Genomic DNA, 17,485 nt, shown 5'->3' on the forward strand with positions numbered 1-17,485 from the left:
AAGATCAGCTCAACTTTAATTTGGTCTTTGGTCATAAAGAAACACGAGAGTTTAGAAAAGGGCAGATGGGACAAAGAGATAGTGTCTACTTGTGGAGAGGCCAAGCTGGATTGGGGAGGGTCAAAGATCGCATCCAGAAGGGTCAAACTGAACTCATCATGTTGTGGAATTTTGGCCTACTAAACTTTGCAGAATTGTTGTAGTTCAGCCACATTGGGGGTTTCTGAGCATGAACCACCTTTTTAAGGTTATGCCACAGCATCTCAATTGGATTAAGGTCAGGATTTGACTAGGTCAGTCCAAAGTCTTAATTTTCTTTTTCTTAAGCCATTCAGAGGTGGACTTGCTGGTGTGCTTTGGGTCACTGTCCTGCTGTGTAACCTAAGTGCGCTTCAGCTTGAGGTAACGAACAGATGACAGAAACATTCTCCTTCAGGATTTTTTTGGTAGGTAGCAGAATTCATAGTTCAATTTAACACAACCAGTCTTCCAGGTCATAAAGCAGCAAAATAGCCCCAGACAATCAAATTACCTTCACCATATTTTACTGTTAGGATGATGCTTCTTTTCTGAAATGCAGTGTTAGTTCTACACCAGATGTAATGGGACATACACCATCGAAAAATTTCAACTTTTGTCTCATTGGTCCACAGAGTATTTTCCCAAAAGTCTTGGGGATCATGAAGATGTTTTCTGGCGAAACTGAGATGAGCCGTTATGCTTATTGCTCAGCAGTGGTTTTTGTCTTGGAACTCTGCTATGTAGGCCACTTTTGCCCAGTCTCTTTCTTATAGCTGAGTCATTAACACTGACCTTAACTGGGGTTAGGGTTAACTGGGGGTTACATACAGGGTTATAGATATCGTTTACAGTAAACAGGTTTACAGTGACGGACTGGTACAGAGGGGAGAGGACCCTATATTTTTTATTTAAAAATAAAGTTGTGAAAAATCTATACTGCAGGTATGACTTTCATTGGGCTGAGTCCCCTATATGACCATGTAGGTGCTTTAATTTGAGAGTTAGGGATAGCAGACTCCCTTTAAAAGCAGGGGCATTGCATGTTTAGTACCTTTATAAAAGGGAAAATTTAAATACTCGTTCTTTGGGATTGATATGGAACCATTATGCAGTGAATATTAGTTGGCTTTTCTTTATCTATATATTATATTTAGGTAAATTAATTATGGTTTTAGCTGCATGTATGAAATGAATGCGTCTGACCTGTATGAAAAATTCTAATTTTTTTTACACTTATTACAACAAAACGAAATGAAGCATCATAAGTAAATATGTACCAGATGCTAGGTAGGACAGTCAACAATAATTCTACCATGCAAATACAATGTGCTAAGGTTGGGTGCCATAAAATGCTGAAAAAAGCTTGAAAAGGACGCAGAAGCGTCATTCTCCACCTGTGTGGAAGCTCATTTGACAATACAATAAGGTAAGACAAGCTGTCTCCATACCTGGGTGCAGAAAGCTGTAGGGACCAAAACTGGACCACACTCGGATGTCATTTGAGTGTGATCCGATTTTTTCGCGGACCCATAGATTTGTATTGTCAACTCTAATCTGACAATAGGATCAAAACCTGACATGTCTCCAATATATTTTCCAAAAATGTATGAGTTCTATCCATGAAAACCACGGATAGCATTCGTATACGAAAATTGTATGTCTGAATGAGCCTTAAGGAGGAGACAATGGAGATGGAGACCCGAGTATACAAAGTGTCCATGTACGGTCAGTATAAACATCTTCTGACTAGAAGTGTAAGAAATTATAAGACCATGGATATATTTAGGCCATGAATTATCCTTTAATGATTTGGGTATATTTATTTTCAACATTAACCCCTTCCGACCAGGCGATTTTCTTTTTTTTTTTTTTTTTGTGCTTTCATTTTTTTTCTTCCTCTCCTTCTAGGAGCCATATTTGTTTTTATTTTTTTTATTTTTTTTCAGTGAACACTGTCATCTGAGGACACCTTTATGAGATTTTTAGGTTGTAATTTTGAATGGCACCATTCCTTTTACCGCATAATGTATTGTAAGGCAAGAAATAAAATTACAACTGCAGTGAAATTGTGAGAAAAAAAATGCAAGTTCGCCACTGTTTTTTTCTTTTCTTTTTCTATTTTGGAGGGGGTTATTTTTACAACATTCATTGTGCAGTAAAAATCACCTGGAAACCAGAGTGTCCAGGTCAGTATCATTATGACTATGCCAAACATGTATAGTTTTTTAAAATTATTATTTAACCCCTTAGTGACCGAGCCAAATTTTTGAAATCTGACCAGTGTCACTTTATGTGGTAATAACTCTGCAACACTTCAACAAATCCCAGTGATTTTGAGATTGTTTTTTCGTGACACATTATACTTTATGATAATGGTAAATTTTGTTCAACATTTTTTGTGTTTATTTATAAAAAATATCAAAAATTTTAGAAAAATGTTAAAAAATTAGCAATTTTCTAAATTTGAATGATTATCCCTTTAATCCAGATAGTCATACAACAGCAAACCATTAATAAAAAACATTTCACACATGTCTGCTTTACATCAGCACCATTTGTAAAATGTTATTTTATTTTGTTAGCATTTTAGGAGGTTTAAAAATGTAGCAACAATTTTTCATTTTTTCAAAGAAATTTACAAAATTTATTTTTTTAGGGACTTATCCATGTTTGAAGTGACTTTAGGGGTCCCATATATTGGGAAACCCACAAACGTGATACCATTTTAAAAACAGCACCCCTAAACATATTGAAAACTGCTGTCAGGTAGTTTATTAACCCTTCAGGTGCTTTACAGGAATTAATGCAAAGTGGTATGACAGAAATGAAAATGTGTATTTTTACCACCTAAATGTTGCTAACTTCTAAACAGATTACTACAGCCGTCAGACTCTAAGGCCGCTATTTGGTCATGAATTGCCATGGCAAACATCAAGACAACAAAATCATGATCTGAGGGCACCAATTGTGACAAAGAAGAAGCCCCCACACACTGTTAACCATTTATAATGATGTAGTCACTATTGACAGCAGCATCTAAGGGGTTAAACAGATTTAGATGGTGCAAATACTGATCGTGGCTGGTACAGCAAGTTGTCAGCTATAGTGTACAGCCGACAGCTGCTGGATTGTCATCTGTATGGGGATACTATTCTCTTATATCTAAGGTCAGTTAAAAGACGTATTGGCGGTCTTTAAGGGGTTAAGTGGTGAAAAAAAAAGAACATTAAAAAAAAAAAAAAAAAGGATTTGTGTTGCCTGTTTCTGAGACCCATAACTTTTTTTATTTGTCTACAACTGTATTGTAGTATATGGACAAAATGAAGTTCTCTTATAAAACCCAATAATACGCTGGGCTGTACAGGAGGCCTCTGACGGCCATGACTACTCATCAGACCCCCGCGGGTTAATGGGATACGCACACACGGGGTATCGCACTATTTAAATCCCGCTATCAGTGATTGACAGCAGCATGTGAATTGATAGACAGCAGCGATCAGAACAAATTCTGGATGATGCTATAGAAAGATGTTGCCTGTCTATCACTGCCGGCATATGCTGGGTATGACACGTGCTCAGTTCCTGAGCCCGCGCTAACATCTCATGTACAGGTTAACTTTACCCCTAGAAAATAAAAGAAAATGAAATAATAGCCTGCACCAGGTGACACTAGACCACCAGGGACATTAGTATTAATCCACATCACTACTCTAAACCACCAGGTTTTTTATTATTATCATTAAAGGGTTTGTGTAGAAAATAAATTAGCTTTTAAACCACTTAGAAGTGTATAAAATAACACAAGAAGTCATACTCAAATTACTGATCCCCCGCTGTTCTGATTCCGATTCTTGACGGATCCTCGCTCTATGGATAGGGGATAACTTCTGATTTTTGGAGTAATCTGTTAATTTCCTGCTGATCACTTCCAAGCTGAAGTCCATCCCTTTTCCAAATGGCCTTACCTATCTTTTGTTCTACTGCATATAAAGCAGAGGGGAAGAGGCTCCTGCTGCAGCAAATTGCCTTATACACATGCACGGGAAAATACCGGATTACTCACCGGTAATGCTCTTTTATAGAGCCCACGACAGCACCCACTAGAGAGAGAGGGGATCCGCCCCTAGGAACAGGAAACCTACAGAGAGATAAAAGGGGCGGCCCCCCCTCGCTCCTCAGTTGTTTTACAGAGAATAGGAGGAACCGCGGCCAGGTTTTAGTTAACAGGTATATCCATATTATTATTATTATTATTATTATTTATTATTATAGCGCCATTTATTCCATGGCGCTTTACATGTGAGGAGGGGTATACATAATAAAACAAGTACAATAATCTTGAAAAATACAAGTCACAACTGGTACAGGAGGAGAGAGGACCCTGCCCGCGAGGGCTCACAATCTACAAGGGATGGGTGAGGATACAGTAGGTGAGGGTAGAGCTGGCCGTGCAGCGGTTTGGTCAATCGGTGGTTACTGCAGGTTGTAGGCTTGTCGGAAGAGGTGGGTCTTCAGGTTCTCCATATATATATATATACATATTTACAACCTTATGCTACTTTCTTCTAATATTTACACCTCACCAAAGAAGCACCACGTGCGACTATATACAGAAAAGGGAGGGATGTGAAAGGGTGCTGTCGTGGGCTCTATAAAAGAGCATTACCGGTGAGTAATCCGGTATTTTCTATTCGCCACGACAGCACCCACTAGAGAGAATTTCAGAGACTATAGACTGGGTGGGTTTACTGAGTCAAGGACCGATACCCCAAAAGTCAGATCAGAAGCAGAAGATAGATCTAATCTATAATGTTTATAGAAGGTATTAGGTGAAGACCAAGTTGCAGCCTTACATATAAGGTCTATTGGCACATTCGCCCTTTCTGCCCAGGAAGTCGACAAGGCTCTTGTAGAGTGCGCTCCTATATGCATTGGAGGATCTCTACCTCCAGCTTTATACGCCAAGATTATGGCCTCTCTGATCCAGCGAGATAATGTGTTCTTTGTCACTCTGGTACCTTTGGTTTTACCCTGGAAAGACACAAAGAGAGCCCTACTCTTCCTCCAGTCCCTGGTTCTCTCTAAATAGGCTAACACAATCCTTTTTACATCTAGAGTATGAAGTTTTACTTCTTCTGGAGTTGAGTGGTTCTCATAAAAGGTAGGTAACAAGATCTCCTGGGCTCTATGAAAAGTAGTGGCTACTTTAGGAAGATAACAAGGGTCTGTTTTCAAAATGATCCTATCTGATGTTACCGATAAAAAGGGAGGATCTATAGATAATGCATGGAGATCGCTCACTCTTCTAGCAGAAACTAATGCCACTAACAATACCGTTTTCAAAGAAATATTTTTTAGTGAGGCTGTATGGAGAGGCTCAAACGATGGCTGTGTCAATGCTTCCAGGACTATGGATAAATCCCACTGAGGAACCTGCGGTATGCTAATTGGTCTTGAACGCTCACAGGCAGATATAAATCGGGATATCCACCTATTACCCGCAACATCATAATTAAAAAGAGCTCCTAAAGCTGAAACCTGGACCTTCAGAGTGCTTACGGAGAGTCCTAATTCCAAACCTCTTTGTAGAAATTCCAACACTGGAAATATAGGAACTTCAGATGAAAGTTGTGCAGTATGGAATTGAAGAAATTTTCTCCAAATTCTAACATAAATTCTAGTAGTTGAAGGTTTTCTACTCTTCATAAGAGTGTTAATTAACCCACTAGAAAATCCCCTTATACTTAGTAACTGCCTCTCAAACTCCAGGCAGTCAGGTTCATGCCCTTTGCCTGAGGATGGAGGAATGGTCCCTGAGAGAGCAAGTCCTTGGACTGAGGCAGAATCCACGGGTCTGACACTGACATCGCCCTCAGCCATGAGAACCATGGCCTTTTGGGCCAGAATGGGGCTATTAACAGAACTCTTGCGCCTTCCTCCCTTATTTTTCTTATTACTATAGGTAATAGATTCCATGGGGGGAAAGCATAGGCCAGGTCGAATGTCCATGGTACCTGGAGGGCATCGAGTATGTCCGGCTTGTCCTCCCTGCATAGAGAGGCAAACCTCCTGACCTGACGGTTGGCTCTTGTGGAAAACAAGTCTATTTGAGGAACACCCCATCGAGCTGTTATTAATCTGAAAATCTTCCTGTTCAGCATCCATTCTCCCTGATGAAGAGTGTGACGGCTGAGGAAATCGGCATGAAAATTGTCTATGCCCCTGATGTGCACTGCTGACAAGGATAGCAGATGACCTTCGGCCAACTCCATGATGTCTGAAGCCACTTCTCTGAGTTTGTCCGACCTTGTACCTCCTTCATGGTTCAGATAAGCCACCGCAGTGCTGTTGTCGGAGAATACTCTTGTGTGAGAGCCGCTGAGCTGAGGAAGAAAGTGAAGTAGGGAGTAGTATATAGCCCTCAACTCTTTGACATTTGAGGAATTATTAAGTTCTGAACTGGACCAAAGACCCTGGACCCACTGATCCTGAAAATGTGCCCCCCAGCCTTCAGGACTAGTGTCTGTGGTCACTATACTAGAAGGGGTGATTACCCATAGAACCCCTCTCGAAAGATTTTTTCGATTCAACCACCACATAAGGGAGTGTACTACTTCTGACGTTAGGAAAACTGTTCTATCCAGACATCCTCTATTTTTAATGTCCTCATCCAATACAAATTTTTGTAGATGCCTAGTATGGAACTGCGCCCACTGGACCGCAGGAATGCACGATGTTAGAGAACCTAGTAGTGACATGACATTCCTTAATGACATACTACGCTTTCTGATCGCTAAGGACACTTTATCGAATATGGAAGTTTTCTTATCCTCAGGAAGCTTGCAAATCTGGTCAACTGAATCTAGAAGGAGCCCAAGGAATTTCTGACACGTTACTGGCTGGAGTCTAGATTTTTCCCAATTAACCAGCCAGCCCAGGTTTTGTAAGGATGACACTACCTCCTGTAACCTCTGCTCACACTGTAGGGAGTTCTTACCTACAATCAATAGGTCATCCAAATACGGAATGACCAAGGTATCTTTTACCCGTAAAAAGGACATTACTTCCACTAGCAATTTAGTAAAAACCCTTGGGGCCATAGATAAACTGAAGGGCATTGCCCGGTATTGTAGATGACGAATTTGCCCTTCTATACAAACTGCTACCCGAAGAGATTGCTGATGTAAATGGTGTATAGGAATATGGTAATAAGCATCTTTAAGATCCAATACTACCATGTAACAGTTTGGAAATAGATTTTTTATGGCCGAACGTATGGATTCCATTTTAAATGTTTTGGGTCTTATAAAGGAGTTCAGTTTTCTCAAGTTAATTATAGTTCTGAAAGAGCCATCAGGCTTACTAATCAGAAATAAGGGAGAGTAAAATCCCCTCCCTATCTGGGAAGATGGAACCTCTACCAGGACTTGTTTGAGTAAGAGGGATTTAACTTCGGTTTCAAGTGCCTCTTGTTGAGGCCTGGATCTTAAGGTGGTAAGGAGGAAGGAGTCCGGAGGCCTTCTAATAAAGTCTAATGTGAGGCCTGAAGATATTAAATCAATGGCCCATGGATTAACCGTTATGTCTTTCCACTGCTTACTAAATTGTTTTAGTCTTCCTCCCACCGGTGAAATATAATCAGCGGAATTTATCTGCTGGCTTGAAGGGGCGCTTATTGAACAAATTTCCTTTTTGTTTGAAATCTTTGTTATTCCATCGGTCCCTGAAGCCTACCTTCCTTCCGAATGGTGGCTTCTTGAACGCCCTTCTGTAAGAAGGAATAAAGGGATTAGGGAACCCCTTCTTCCTTTCACCTGCCTTAGTGAGAATTTCGTCTAAGACCGTTCCAAAGAGGTACTCACCCTGGCAGGGTATAGTACACAATTTAGCCCTGGACTGGGCATCCCCTTTCCAATTCTTTAACCATAAAGCGCGCCGTGCCGTATTAGTGAGGCTGGCTGTTCTGGCTGCTAGGCGGAGAGAGTCTATAGAGGCATCAGAAATGAAGGCTGCCGCCCCCTTAATCAAAGGAATAGAGGCACGTAGTTTCTCCCTAGATACACCACTCTTAATATTTTGGTCCAACTGCTCCAGCCAGACCAGCATAGATCTACTAGTGGACGTAGCTGAGATCGCCGGTTTAAATGCCGTGACACAAGCTTCCCATGACCTTTTAAGCAGAGCGTCTGATTTTCTATCCATGGGGTCAGGCAAGGAGCCCGCATCCTCTACGGGTAAGGAGGATCGGCGAGAAGTTGATGCTACAGCCGCATCCACTTTAGGAATTTTAGACGAAACTGCCAAGTCCTCATCATCAAAGGGGTACCGCCTCTTACATGATACCGGTACAAAGCCCTTCTGTCCTTTAGCCCATTCTTTTTTAACAAGGTCTTTAATTGCCTGATTCACAGGGAATACTTGGCCCTTTCGCTGCAATAAACCTGCGAACATGATGTCCTGTGGTGTCTGGGGATCTTTAGACTCTGACACCCCCATTGTTCCTCTTACAGCTTTAAAGGTACCTTCACACATAACGATATTGTTAACGATATCGTTGCTATTTGTGACGTAGCAACGATATCGTTAATGAAATCGTTATGTGTGACAGCGACCAACGATCAGGCCCCTGCTGGGAGATCGTTGGTCGCTGAAGAAAGTCCAGAACTTTATTTCGTCGCTGGATCTCCCGTGGACATCGCTGGATCGGCGTGTGTGACACCGATCCAGCGATGTCTTCACTGGTAACCAGGGTAAACATCGGGTAACTAAGCGCAGGGCCGCGCTTAGTAACCCGATGTTTACCCTGGTTACCATGCTAAAAGTTAAAAAAAACAAACAGTACATACTTACCTACCGCTGTCTGTCCTCCAGCGCTGCGCTCTGCACTCCTCCTGTACTGTCTGTGAGCCGGAAAGCAGAGCGGTGACGTCACCGCTCTGCTTTCCGGCTCCCAGACAGTACAGGAGGAGAGCAGAGAAGCAGAGCGCAGCGCTGGAGGACAGACAGCGGTAGGTAAGTATGTAGTGTTTGTTTTTTTTTACTTTTAGCATGGTAACCAGGGTAAACATCGGGTTACTAAGCGCGGCCCTGCGCTTAGTTACCCGATGTTTACCCTGGTTACCGGCATCGTTGGTCGCTGGAGAGCTGTCTGTGTGACAGCTCTCCAGCGACCAAACAGCGACGCTGCAGCGATTCGGATCGTTGTCGGTATCGCTGCAGCGTCGCTAAATGTGAAGGGGCCTTAACCAAATTATTTACATTGTCTGTAGGAAAACAGACATAATCTTCCTCCTCCGAGGAATCCAATCTCTGAGAGATGTCTGAGTCCACCTCTCCACTTTCTGCTGATGTGTCGGCTATAGGTGAAAGAGTCCTTCTACTTCTCCTTTCCATATTAACCGCCGGACTACCCCTCAAGGACTGAAGCTCTTCCCGGATCATGAGACGTATGTCATTCATCCTGACCGAACTCTCCTGCTGTAAAGTGTTATCAATGCAATGTTGATATAGCTCCTTAATATATGAGTCAGGTAGGGGCTCATTACATATCTTACACTGCTTATGTTTAGATTTTGACGTCCGCTTAGCCTACAAAAAAGACACAAGCAGAGGAGACTACTGTAAGAGATATGAAGCTATATATACACTTATCCGGAAAATAAAATATATACCGGCTGCAGAGTTGTCTGGTCGGCCTGGGGTTTGGAATGGGACGATTTTTACCCTGATTTATCCGTGGAATCACTCATTTTTGAGTGTCCACTGATTTTCTTATTAGCATCACCACTAGGCAGGATTACGACCTCCAGTGGGCGCTCAATATCTTCCTGAGACGACATGGTGCGCACAGTGCCATGTGTCTTCAGCCTTATATAGTGCCGTTCTTACAAGGGATACACGCCCCCATCGTTCCTCCCCCCTTTTTTTTTTTTTTTACCTGACCAACTTTATTGGCCCTCTCCACCGCTGTTGAGCGCCAAGGCGTCCACGCCAGCACGCTCAGCTGACCCCGCATACCCGGAAGTTCCTCTTTACATCCGGGTACGCCGACCATACAGCGCCTGCATGTGCGCTCGCGCGTCTTCCTTCTATGCTGCAGAGGAAGAGAAGCTCCTGCTACCGCGGCCGTTCATGCCCCACTGTGGCCGGAGGGTAAGCGCTTTCCATAGCGACACTTACTTGATGTGCCGACGGGGATTCTTTAGGCGGTGGAGCAAAAACCAACGGTCTCCCAACAGGGAGACTGTTGTGATCCCGGCATGCTGCTGATGTATCCAGATGAGGGGGGAACCAACAGGAACACCCGTCTCTGACGCTCGCTCTGGGGCCCCTGTCGCTCAACAGAGACGTACAGGCTGTGTTCCAGGCGAGCTTTTCCTCTTCTTAGCTGCAGAGATTCTCTCTGAGGGTTTCCTCCTTGGGAACAGGAAACCAACTGAGGAGCGAGGGGGGGCCGCCCCTTTTATCTCTCTGTAGGTTTCCTGTTCCTAGGGGCGGATCCCCTCTCTCTCTAGTGGGTGCTGTCGTGGCGAATAGAAAAGAACATTGTTGAGACACATAAAAACAATGAATTCCATGTTCCTCATTGTTTTATATTATAGCTTATATAGCGCCATTACTTTCTGCAGCATTTCACAGACAGCATCATCTCTGTTCCCATTGGGACTCACAATCTAAATTCATCATTTGTTTTTCTTTGGAATGTGGGAGGAAACCAGAGAACCAGGAGGAAACCCACGCAAACACGGGGAGAACATACAAACTCTTTGCAGATGTTGTCCTTGGTGGGATTTGAACCCAGTACCCCTTCACTACATGGCTACAGTACTAACCACTGACACACCATGCTAATTGTGGCATGAAAGAACTAGTGTTGCAAGTTATTTTTTTCTGTATATTTTCTGTCTTTAAACAGAGTCCTCAATAATATTGTCCTTTTGAAGGTATATCTACTTGCCTCACTCTGACCAGAGAACTTCACTGCCCTCCTAGAAACCCAGGAACTCCCACAAGTACCCAATTTCTGTCCAAACAAGTCAATGAGGGATATTCATCAAAACAAACTGGGCGAAGTGTTTGCTCATTAACCCAGACATCCAACTCATGACATAAAGGGCCAGACTCTTCGTCATTGATCTATCTAGAAAGTCAGAACCAGACACCACTCAGTTCTCCGGACTCTCATTGCTACACACCAGTTACGGGTATCCTGGCCTCCTCTCCCTTCACCTGGGTCTGCTGCTCTCTGTTGTGCTCCATGTTGTCTTTTTGCAGGTTGCCCAGCGTCGATCAATTACATAATTTCCCTATACTTATTTAAGGCACACTGATCATACACACCAATCTCTAGGGATTGAGACTCTAGTGTTCTTTGCTTGTATGCTCCACTATATATACTCTAGTGTTTCAACTCACATCCATCCCTGCTAGGTTCCACTTCATCTGTCCGTCAGTTCTTAAGTTTTCAGTTAGACCTAGTCCTTACTATTCCATGTGTTCTCTGGAAGCTGCACCAACGCCTGGGGTCCATATGTCCACCTGGACCAGAGGCTTAGCAGATCCACCTCACCTGGTGAGATCTTACCCTTATTTGTGTAGCTAACCAAGACCAGGAGCTTAAAAATGCTAACACATCTACCAAAATGAGCTTACTCAATCAATAATTTACATAGGTGCTAACTTACCAACTGCGGCGTTCACCTAAACACAAAGACTCATACATGCATACAAATATGTGTCTGTAGTATCTTGTTGCATCGGGAGCTGTATTGACCTTGTAAAAAATGCTACGGTTATTATTACAATCCTTTTTTTTAACAGCTTTTCTCTTTTTTCTCCCTTTGCCTAGGGCTCATGTAGATTATGTTGAAGGTCTGCAAATGTAAGTTTTTTGGGTTATTCCTGATAACCGCTCAGACTGTGGGATTCATAGTCATGATGATGGGGATTCAGTACTACAATCTGTCTCCAACGGTTAAAAAACCAGAGCGGATGCACATCCTCATCCTTTCTACATGGAGATCGGGATCTTCCTTTACTGGCCAAATCTTCAGTCAACACCCCGATGTCTTCTACTTGATGGAACCTGCATGGCACGTGTGGACTAGCTTGCCAGGTCAAAACGTTAAAGTCTTAAAAATGGCCGTCAGGGACTTGGTTCGTTCCGCCTTCTTGTGTGACATGTCCGTATTTGATGCCTACATGCCGGAGAAAAGGTATAAGTCAACTTTGTTTCAATGGGAGACCAGCCGTGCTTTATGTTCTCCACCAGCTTGCAAACTTTTTCAGCGTACCGATATTATATCTCAGACCAGCTGCCGGATGCTTTGTAAAGACTACTCGTTTGACACCATTGAAAATTCGTGTAAAACCCACACCCATATTGTAGTGAAAGAAGTGAGGTTTTTCGATCTGCAGAGTCTTTATCCGTTATTAGAAGATCCGTCTCTGAATCTCAAAATCTTGCACTTGGTGCGGGATCCGCGTGCCATTTTTCAGTCCCGAGATATAGCAGCTTCTTATCTTTCTCCGGATAATGATATCATTTTCCGGGGAATAGCAAAAAACAAATCTGACTACAAATCAGATGACATACCCTACAAGCTGATAGAAGCGATTTGCAAGAGTCAGGTAGACATTTATCTGTCGGCCATTAATGGCAGCCACATTGCTGTGGATAGTCGCTACATGATGGTACGTTATGAAGACATAGTACAGGACCCTATAGAGAAGGCTAGGCAGATGTATCTGTTTGGTACACTAAATTTTACCCCACAACTGAGAAGCTGGATACACAACATAACCCATGGGAAAGGCCGAGGGAGCATGTTTGTCGTCCACTCCAGAGATGCGGAAAAGGTCTCCAATGCGTGGCGCGACATTTTGAAGTTTGAAACGATCCAAAAGATACAAAACATGTGCGCCGAGGCGATGGAAACTTTTGGGTACAAACTTCTTAAAAGCAAAGAAGAACAAAATAACTTAAATTACGAAACATTGCTGCCTCTGCTGGAAAGAGAAAAAGACGTCTGAGACCAGACCACTGTTTGAAATGTGAAAAGACTCTTGGTGACATTCAGTTAAAGGGCTTGTACACGACTGCCAACGTATTCTTAATAGCTCTGGTTTGGTCCAGAAAATATAAAAGTGCATATTGACCTCTCGGATTGGACTGTTCTTGCGATTTCTCTGCCGTTTCCTGATGGACATGTGACTGCCGCAGTCACTGACGGAATAGAGAAGGCAGCAGCCAAACACGTAGCCGTATTAAGTGACTACTGGAAACTACAGTGGGGAGACTGCAGTACTGAGGTCAGTCCCAGAGTAAAGATTTTTTTTTCTTCTTAATTTTCTGAACCACATTGGAGCTAGTGGACATCTCTTTTGATTAGGAAGCTATTAAATATAAGGATTGTGTCAAAGAACATAAAAAAATATATATATAATTAAATTTGTTTGGTTGTGAACGTATAGAATAAAAAATTTGATTAATACGGCCGTAGATTCGGCAGTGTGCTTTTTCTGCACCCTACTCATTTAGCCTTCAGTTCAAGACCTGTATCCTAAGAAAGATGGTTGTAGTCCACAAACTACCTGGCAAAAAGGTATCTATTCAACACACTACTGGCTAAAGTCTGCTAAAAGAAGCAGAAAAGCTGCAAGTAGGGATTTGGGTTTGACCGAACTTTCATCCAAAGTTCAGGTACCAGAACTGTACCCCATAAAAATCAATGGTGACCTGAACTTTGGAGCTGAAAAATCAATCAATCTCTCAATCATTCCTGGAGAAGTCCGTGTTCGGAGTTCAGCACCGTACATTAGGTGTCCGGTAAAAACCCTCGAACTTTACAGATCAGGTTTGCTCATCTAACAGTCATCCATAACTCAGCCCATATAAGTAATTAGATTTCTATAAATTATATTTATATTACTGTTGGAGAAACTGGGGCTGCTTACTGATACTATTTTTTAGAATGGTTTGTATGTAGAATACCAGTTAATTCTCTGACCTCACTAACCCTTAAGTTCTCCCATAAAGTTAAAGTTTGACGATCCTGGATTGACTGACTATCCGATGTGTATAGAGCCACCAACTAATCTCCCAGAGAAGTAATGCTTTGTTCTCCTGCTAGATAACCTACTGACCGATGTGTCTTGAGCCCCCCATACATAGTAGATAGTTCGCCAGGTAGCTATCTCGCCCAACATTGCCATACACATGAGGGCTCGATTTGGATGATTCACATAATATTGTCGGTCCAGTTTAGGGTTTGGCCAACTTTACTCTGATGAATATGGGGCCCTTTAAAGCTGCTCACTCTACTGTCCACACAGGGAATACACGAACCGCTTGAGCACCTTTAGTATCTCAAAAGTTTATGAAAAGCACCTTCTTGAAGAACACATCCTCTTCTAGTAGTTCTTACACACTTCAGAGTAAAGTCAACCAAACCCTGAACCGGTCCGAAAAGATTGTGTGATGGGGCCTCCCAATTTTTCCCTACAAATGATGCCAGGAGAATGCCAGGGCATATTTAAATCAACGCCTAAATCTTTTAGTCTCCTCCTAAGTAAAGTCCCCACCAGAGGCGTCTTACTCCCTAATGATAACATATGCATGCTCGGATGAGTATGGTGGTAATGCGGGAGATATCGCTGTTGGCTGAAAAGACTCTGCTGGTCATTAGAAGTGTGCGACAAATTTTGAACTGGGGTGCAGTGCTCCTGAATATTGGAAAACATCATTGCAAGAGTCAGCAAAGGTAGAAAACCGAAAAAAAAAAATACGGTAATACAGGAGACAGTGATCAGAAGAACTGTACATACACAAGTTCATACCATTTTTCTATCAAAGATGGGTCTAGCGAATTGCTCATCCTGTTGCATGAACATAATAGGAGGATACACACATGCAAAGCAGTATGAAGGAGGTTGATAGTGTAACGATCATTTTGTCATTACGTGTCCAATGTGAAAAGCCAACTACATTCTCATTAGATCCCTTTCCCTACTCCTCGTTAGTTCCCAAGTGCTTGATCAGGATAATATCAAGGCATTTAAAGCGTTAAAAAGGACTGCAAGCACCAGTATGGAAGGTGCAGGTAAGTTCAAAGGACAGGAATGGTGCCATAATGGAGGAAATGATGACATTTTGAAGAACAAAAAAAAAAATAACATAAAATTCTTTCTACACCTCGTTTCTCTCATGAAAGTCACCAGCAAAACGCGCTTTGGGAACTAGCATTATACCTCATGCTATGGATGTCACTGCACATTCTATTTATGATGCATACTGATACCTATCTATAGTCTGGATGTATAACATGGTGGCATGTACTTTATATTCACCTATATTTATGTGACATGATATACCTACCTTTACAGGGCACCATACTGGTATATATGTTCTATGATACCATACATCAGATATATTATATATTCACATTGGACTATAGTTCTGGATATGATGTATGTGCTGGTGCACTTTATTAATGTATGCTGCATCTGACAGTGCTAGACTATATGTATAGATGTTTGTAATTTTTACCTGTGTACTTTTTTGGCATAACAGGATAAGTGCAGGATGCAATATTTCTCTATATCTTCAACATTCATTCCTCTCGCCATATTGGATGTTAATATATAGTTTTAATTATTTTCTGTGATATTTTCCTCTTGTGATGTTTTATTCTACATTTAATAAAGGTAATTTATAAGATTCAGAAAGAATCCCGTTAGGGACACGTTAATAAAAATGACATGTGCCAATGATAAAACAAGGGAAGGAAGCATGCTGCATGGTGATAAAAAAAAAAAATATATATATATATATATATATATACACACACTGTGTATCTGTATATATATTAGCTGAAGAGTCTGGCATTGCCCGGGCATAGTAAATAACTGTGGTTATAACAAATTATAATGGTTATATCGCACATAAAAACATTTCACATCATATATTCAACGCTACAGATTTGCACCACAAATTAACTAAATGATTACCCAAGTATTGATAGTGAGCACCTCACTTCTCTCATTTTCCCGTCACCCCTCTCATTTCCCCTTCGCATCTCTCATTTCCCCCTCGCTCCTCTCATTTTCCCACACACCTCTCATTTTCCCCCCTCACACCTCTCATTTTGACCTGACACCTGTCATTTTCCAATCACTCCACTATTTTCCCCACTCTTCTTTCACCTCACACCTCTCATTTTCCCCTCACTCCACTATTTCCCCCCCACTCCGCTATTTCCCCCTTTCATTTTCCCCTCACTTGTCTCATTTTCCCCTCACTCCTCTCACTTTCCCCTCACTCCTCTCACTTTCCCCTCACTTTCCCCTCACTCCTCTCACTTTCCCCTCACTCTTCACATGTGCACATAAACTTCCTGTTATGAGCACAGCGGTGTAATCCATGAGGCTCCTCCCTTGGACCTATACATAACTAATCCTACAGTTGTATTATAAATAAACACACAGCAAGTATAAATTCTTTTATTTGAAAAAAAAAACTTGTCTTTTTTTTATTTAAAAATAACAAACTCAGTCATACTCACCTAACACCCATTCCATTTAAGCCCTCGTCTCCTGTAATAAAAACAAAAAAAACACAACCATATCCCTGACCTCTCCGTCGTTCTGTTCCCCCGCCGTAATCCAAGTTTGAGGATAAAGTTTTCAACTTGCCAAGATGCGACTGTCAAGGCTGAGAACCACTGATGAATGAGCTGCTGCGAGTGAGGACCTCATTGAGGTAACTGCGGGTCACTGAGCCGGGCTGAACTGCGGTGACCTCAGCGTGAGAAAAAGTCAGTGAGTTCACCTCAGTACAACTCAGTGAGTTCACTACAGATCACCATGAAAAATGTATCACGCAGTATGAGCAGGGGAGAACGATGAAAGCGGTCTTCAGCACCTGGGAACAGTGCGAACAGTGCCGCTGATTCCCAGTCGCCGGTATGTATCACACTGATATCACATGGATATCGTCAGTGTGTCGTCAGTGTGCACGTGTGCAAGACGTTTTACAGACTTCGCTGCTGTTAAAAAGCGGACATGTCAGCGTGCTTTGCCCACGGACACACGGTCCATGGAAACACACTGACATGTGAACAGACCCATTCACTTGAATGGGTCTAGGTGTGCAAATGTCTCCAGTATGTGTGAAAACTGTCATCACACATATCGGAGACATGGACGTCTAAAAGATTCCTAACAGATATTACCTAATATATTGGATTATATTTTCTCATATAGGATTATATTGCCTGATATACAGCTCTGGCAAAAATGAAGAGACCACCACATCAAAACCCTCTCATGGCCAGCCCAATCTCTAGACCTGAACCCCATTGAAAACCTCTGGAATATCATCAAGATGATGGAAGATGGATAGTCACAAGCCATCAAACAAAGAAGAACTGCTTATATTTTTGCACCAAAAGCAGTGTGAAAGACT

At 42.2% G+C, this 17,485-nt stretch overlaps 2 protein-coding genes across 2 annotated transcripts in view; one reads left to right on the forward strand and one right to left on the reverse strand.

The window, feature by feature from the left end:
* The window catches only part of MARVELD3 (MARVEL domain containing 3), a 146,202-nt gene that overhangs the window by 122,480 nt on the left and 6,237 nt on the right, over nt 1-17,485 (reverse strand). The gene's annotated exons all lie outside the window — the stretch shown is intronic.
* On the forward strand, nt 1,403-13,182 carry LOC138649054 (carbohydrate sulfotransferase 4-like). Its single transcript, XM_069739148.1, has 2 exons — nt 1,403-1,447; nt 11,870-13,182. Exon 2 carries the CDS (start codon nt 11,884-11,886, stop codon nt 13,051-13,053), a length of 1,170 nt encoding a protein of 389 aa, XP_069595249.1. The 5' UTR covers nt 1,403-1,447; nt 11,870-11,883; the 3' UTR covers nt 13,054-13,182.

The sequence above is a fragment of the Ranitomeya imitator genome, chromosome 9 (assembly GCF_032444005.1).
Source record: "Ranitomeya imitator isolate aRanImi1 chromosome 9, aRanImi1.pri, whole genome shotgun sequence".
NCBI lineage: Eukaryota > Metazoa > Chordata > Amphibia > Anura > Dendrobatidae > Ranitomeya > Ranitomeya imitator.

Bases quoted from the DNA above. Each gene is read 5' to 3' on its own strand.
- LOC138649054 (XM_069739148.1), top strand. From the start codon at position 11,884: ATGTTGAAGGTCTGCAAATGTAAGTTTTTTGGGTTATTCCTGATAACC.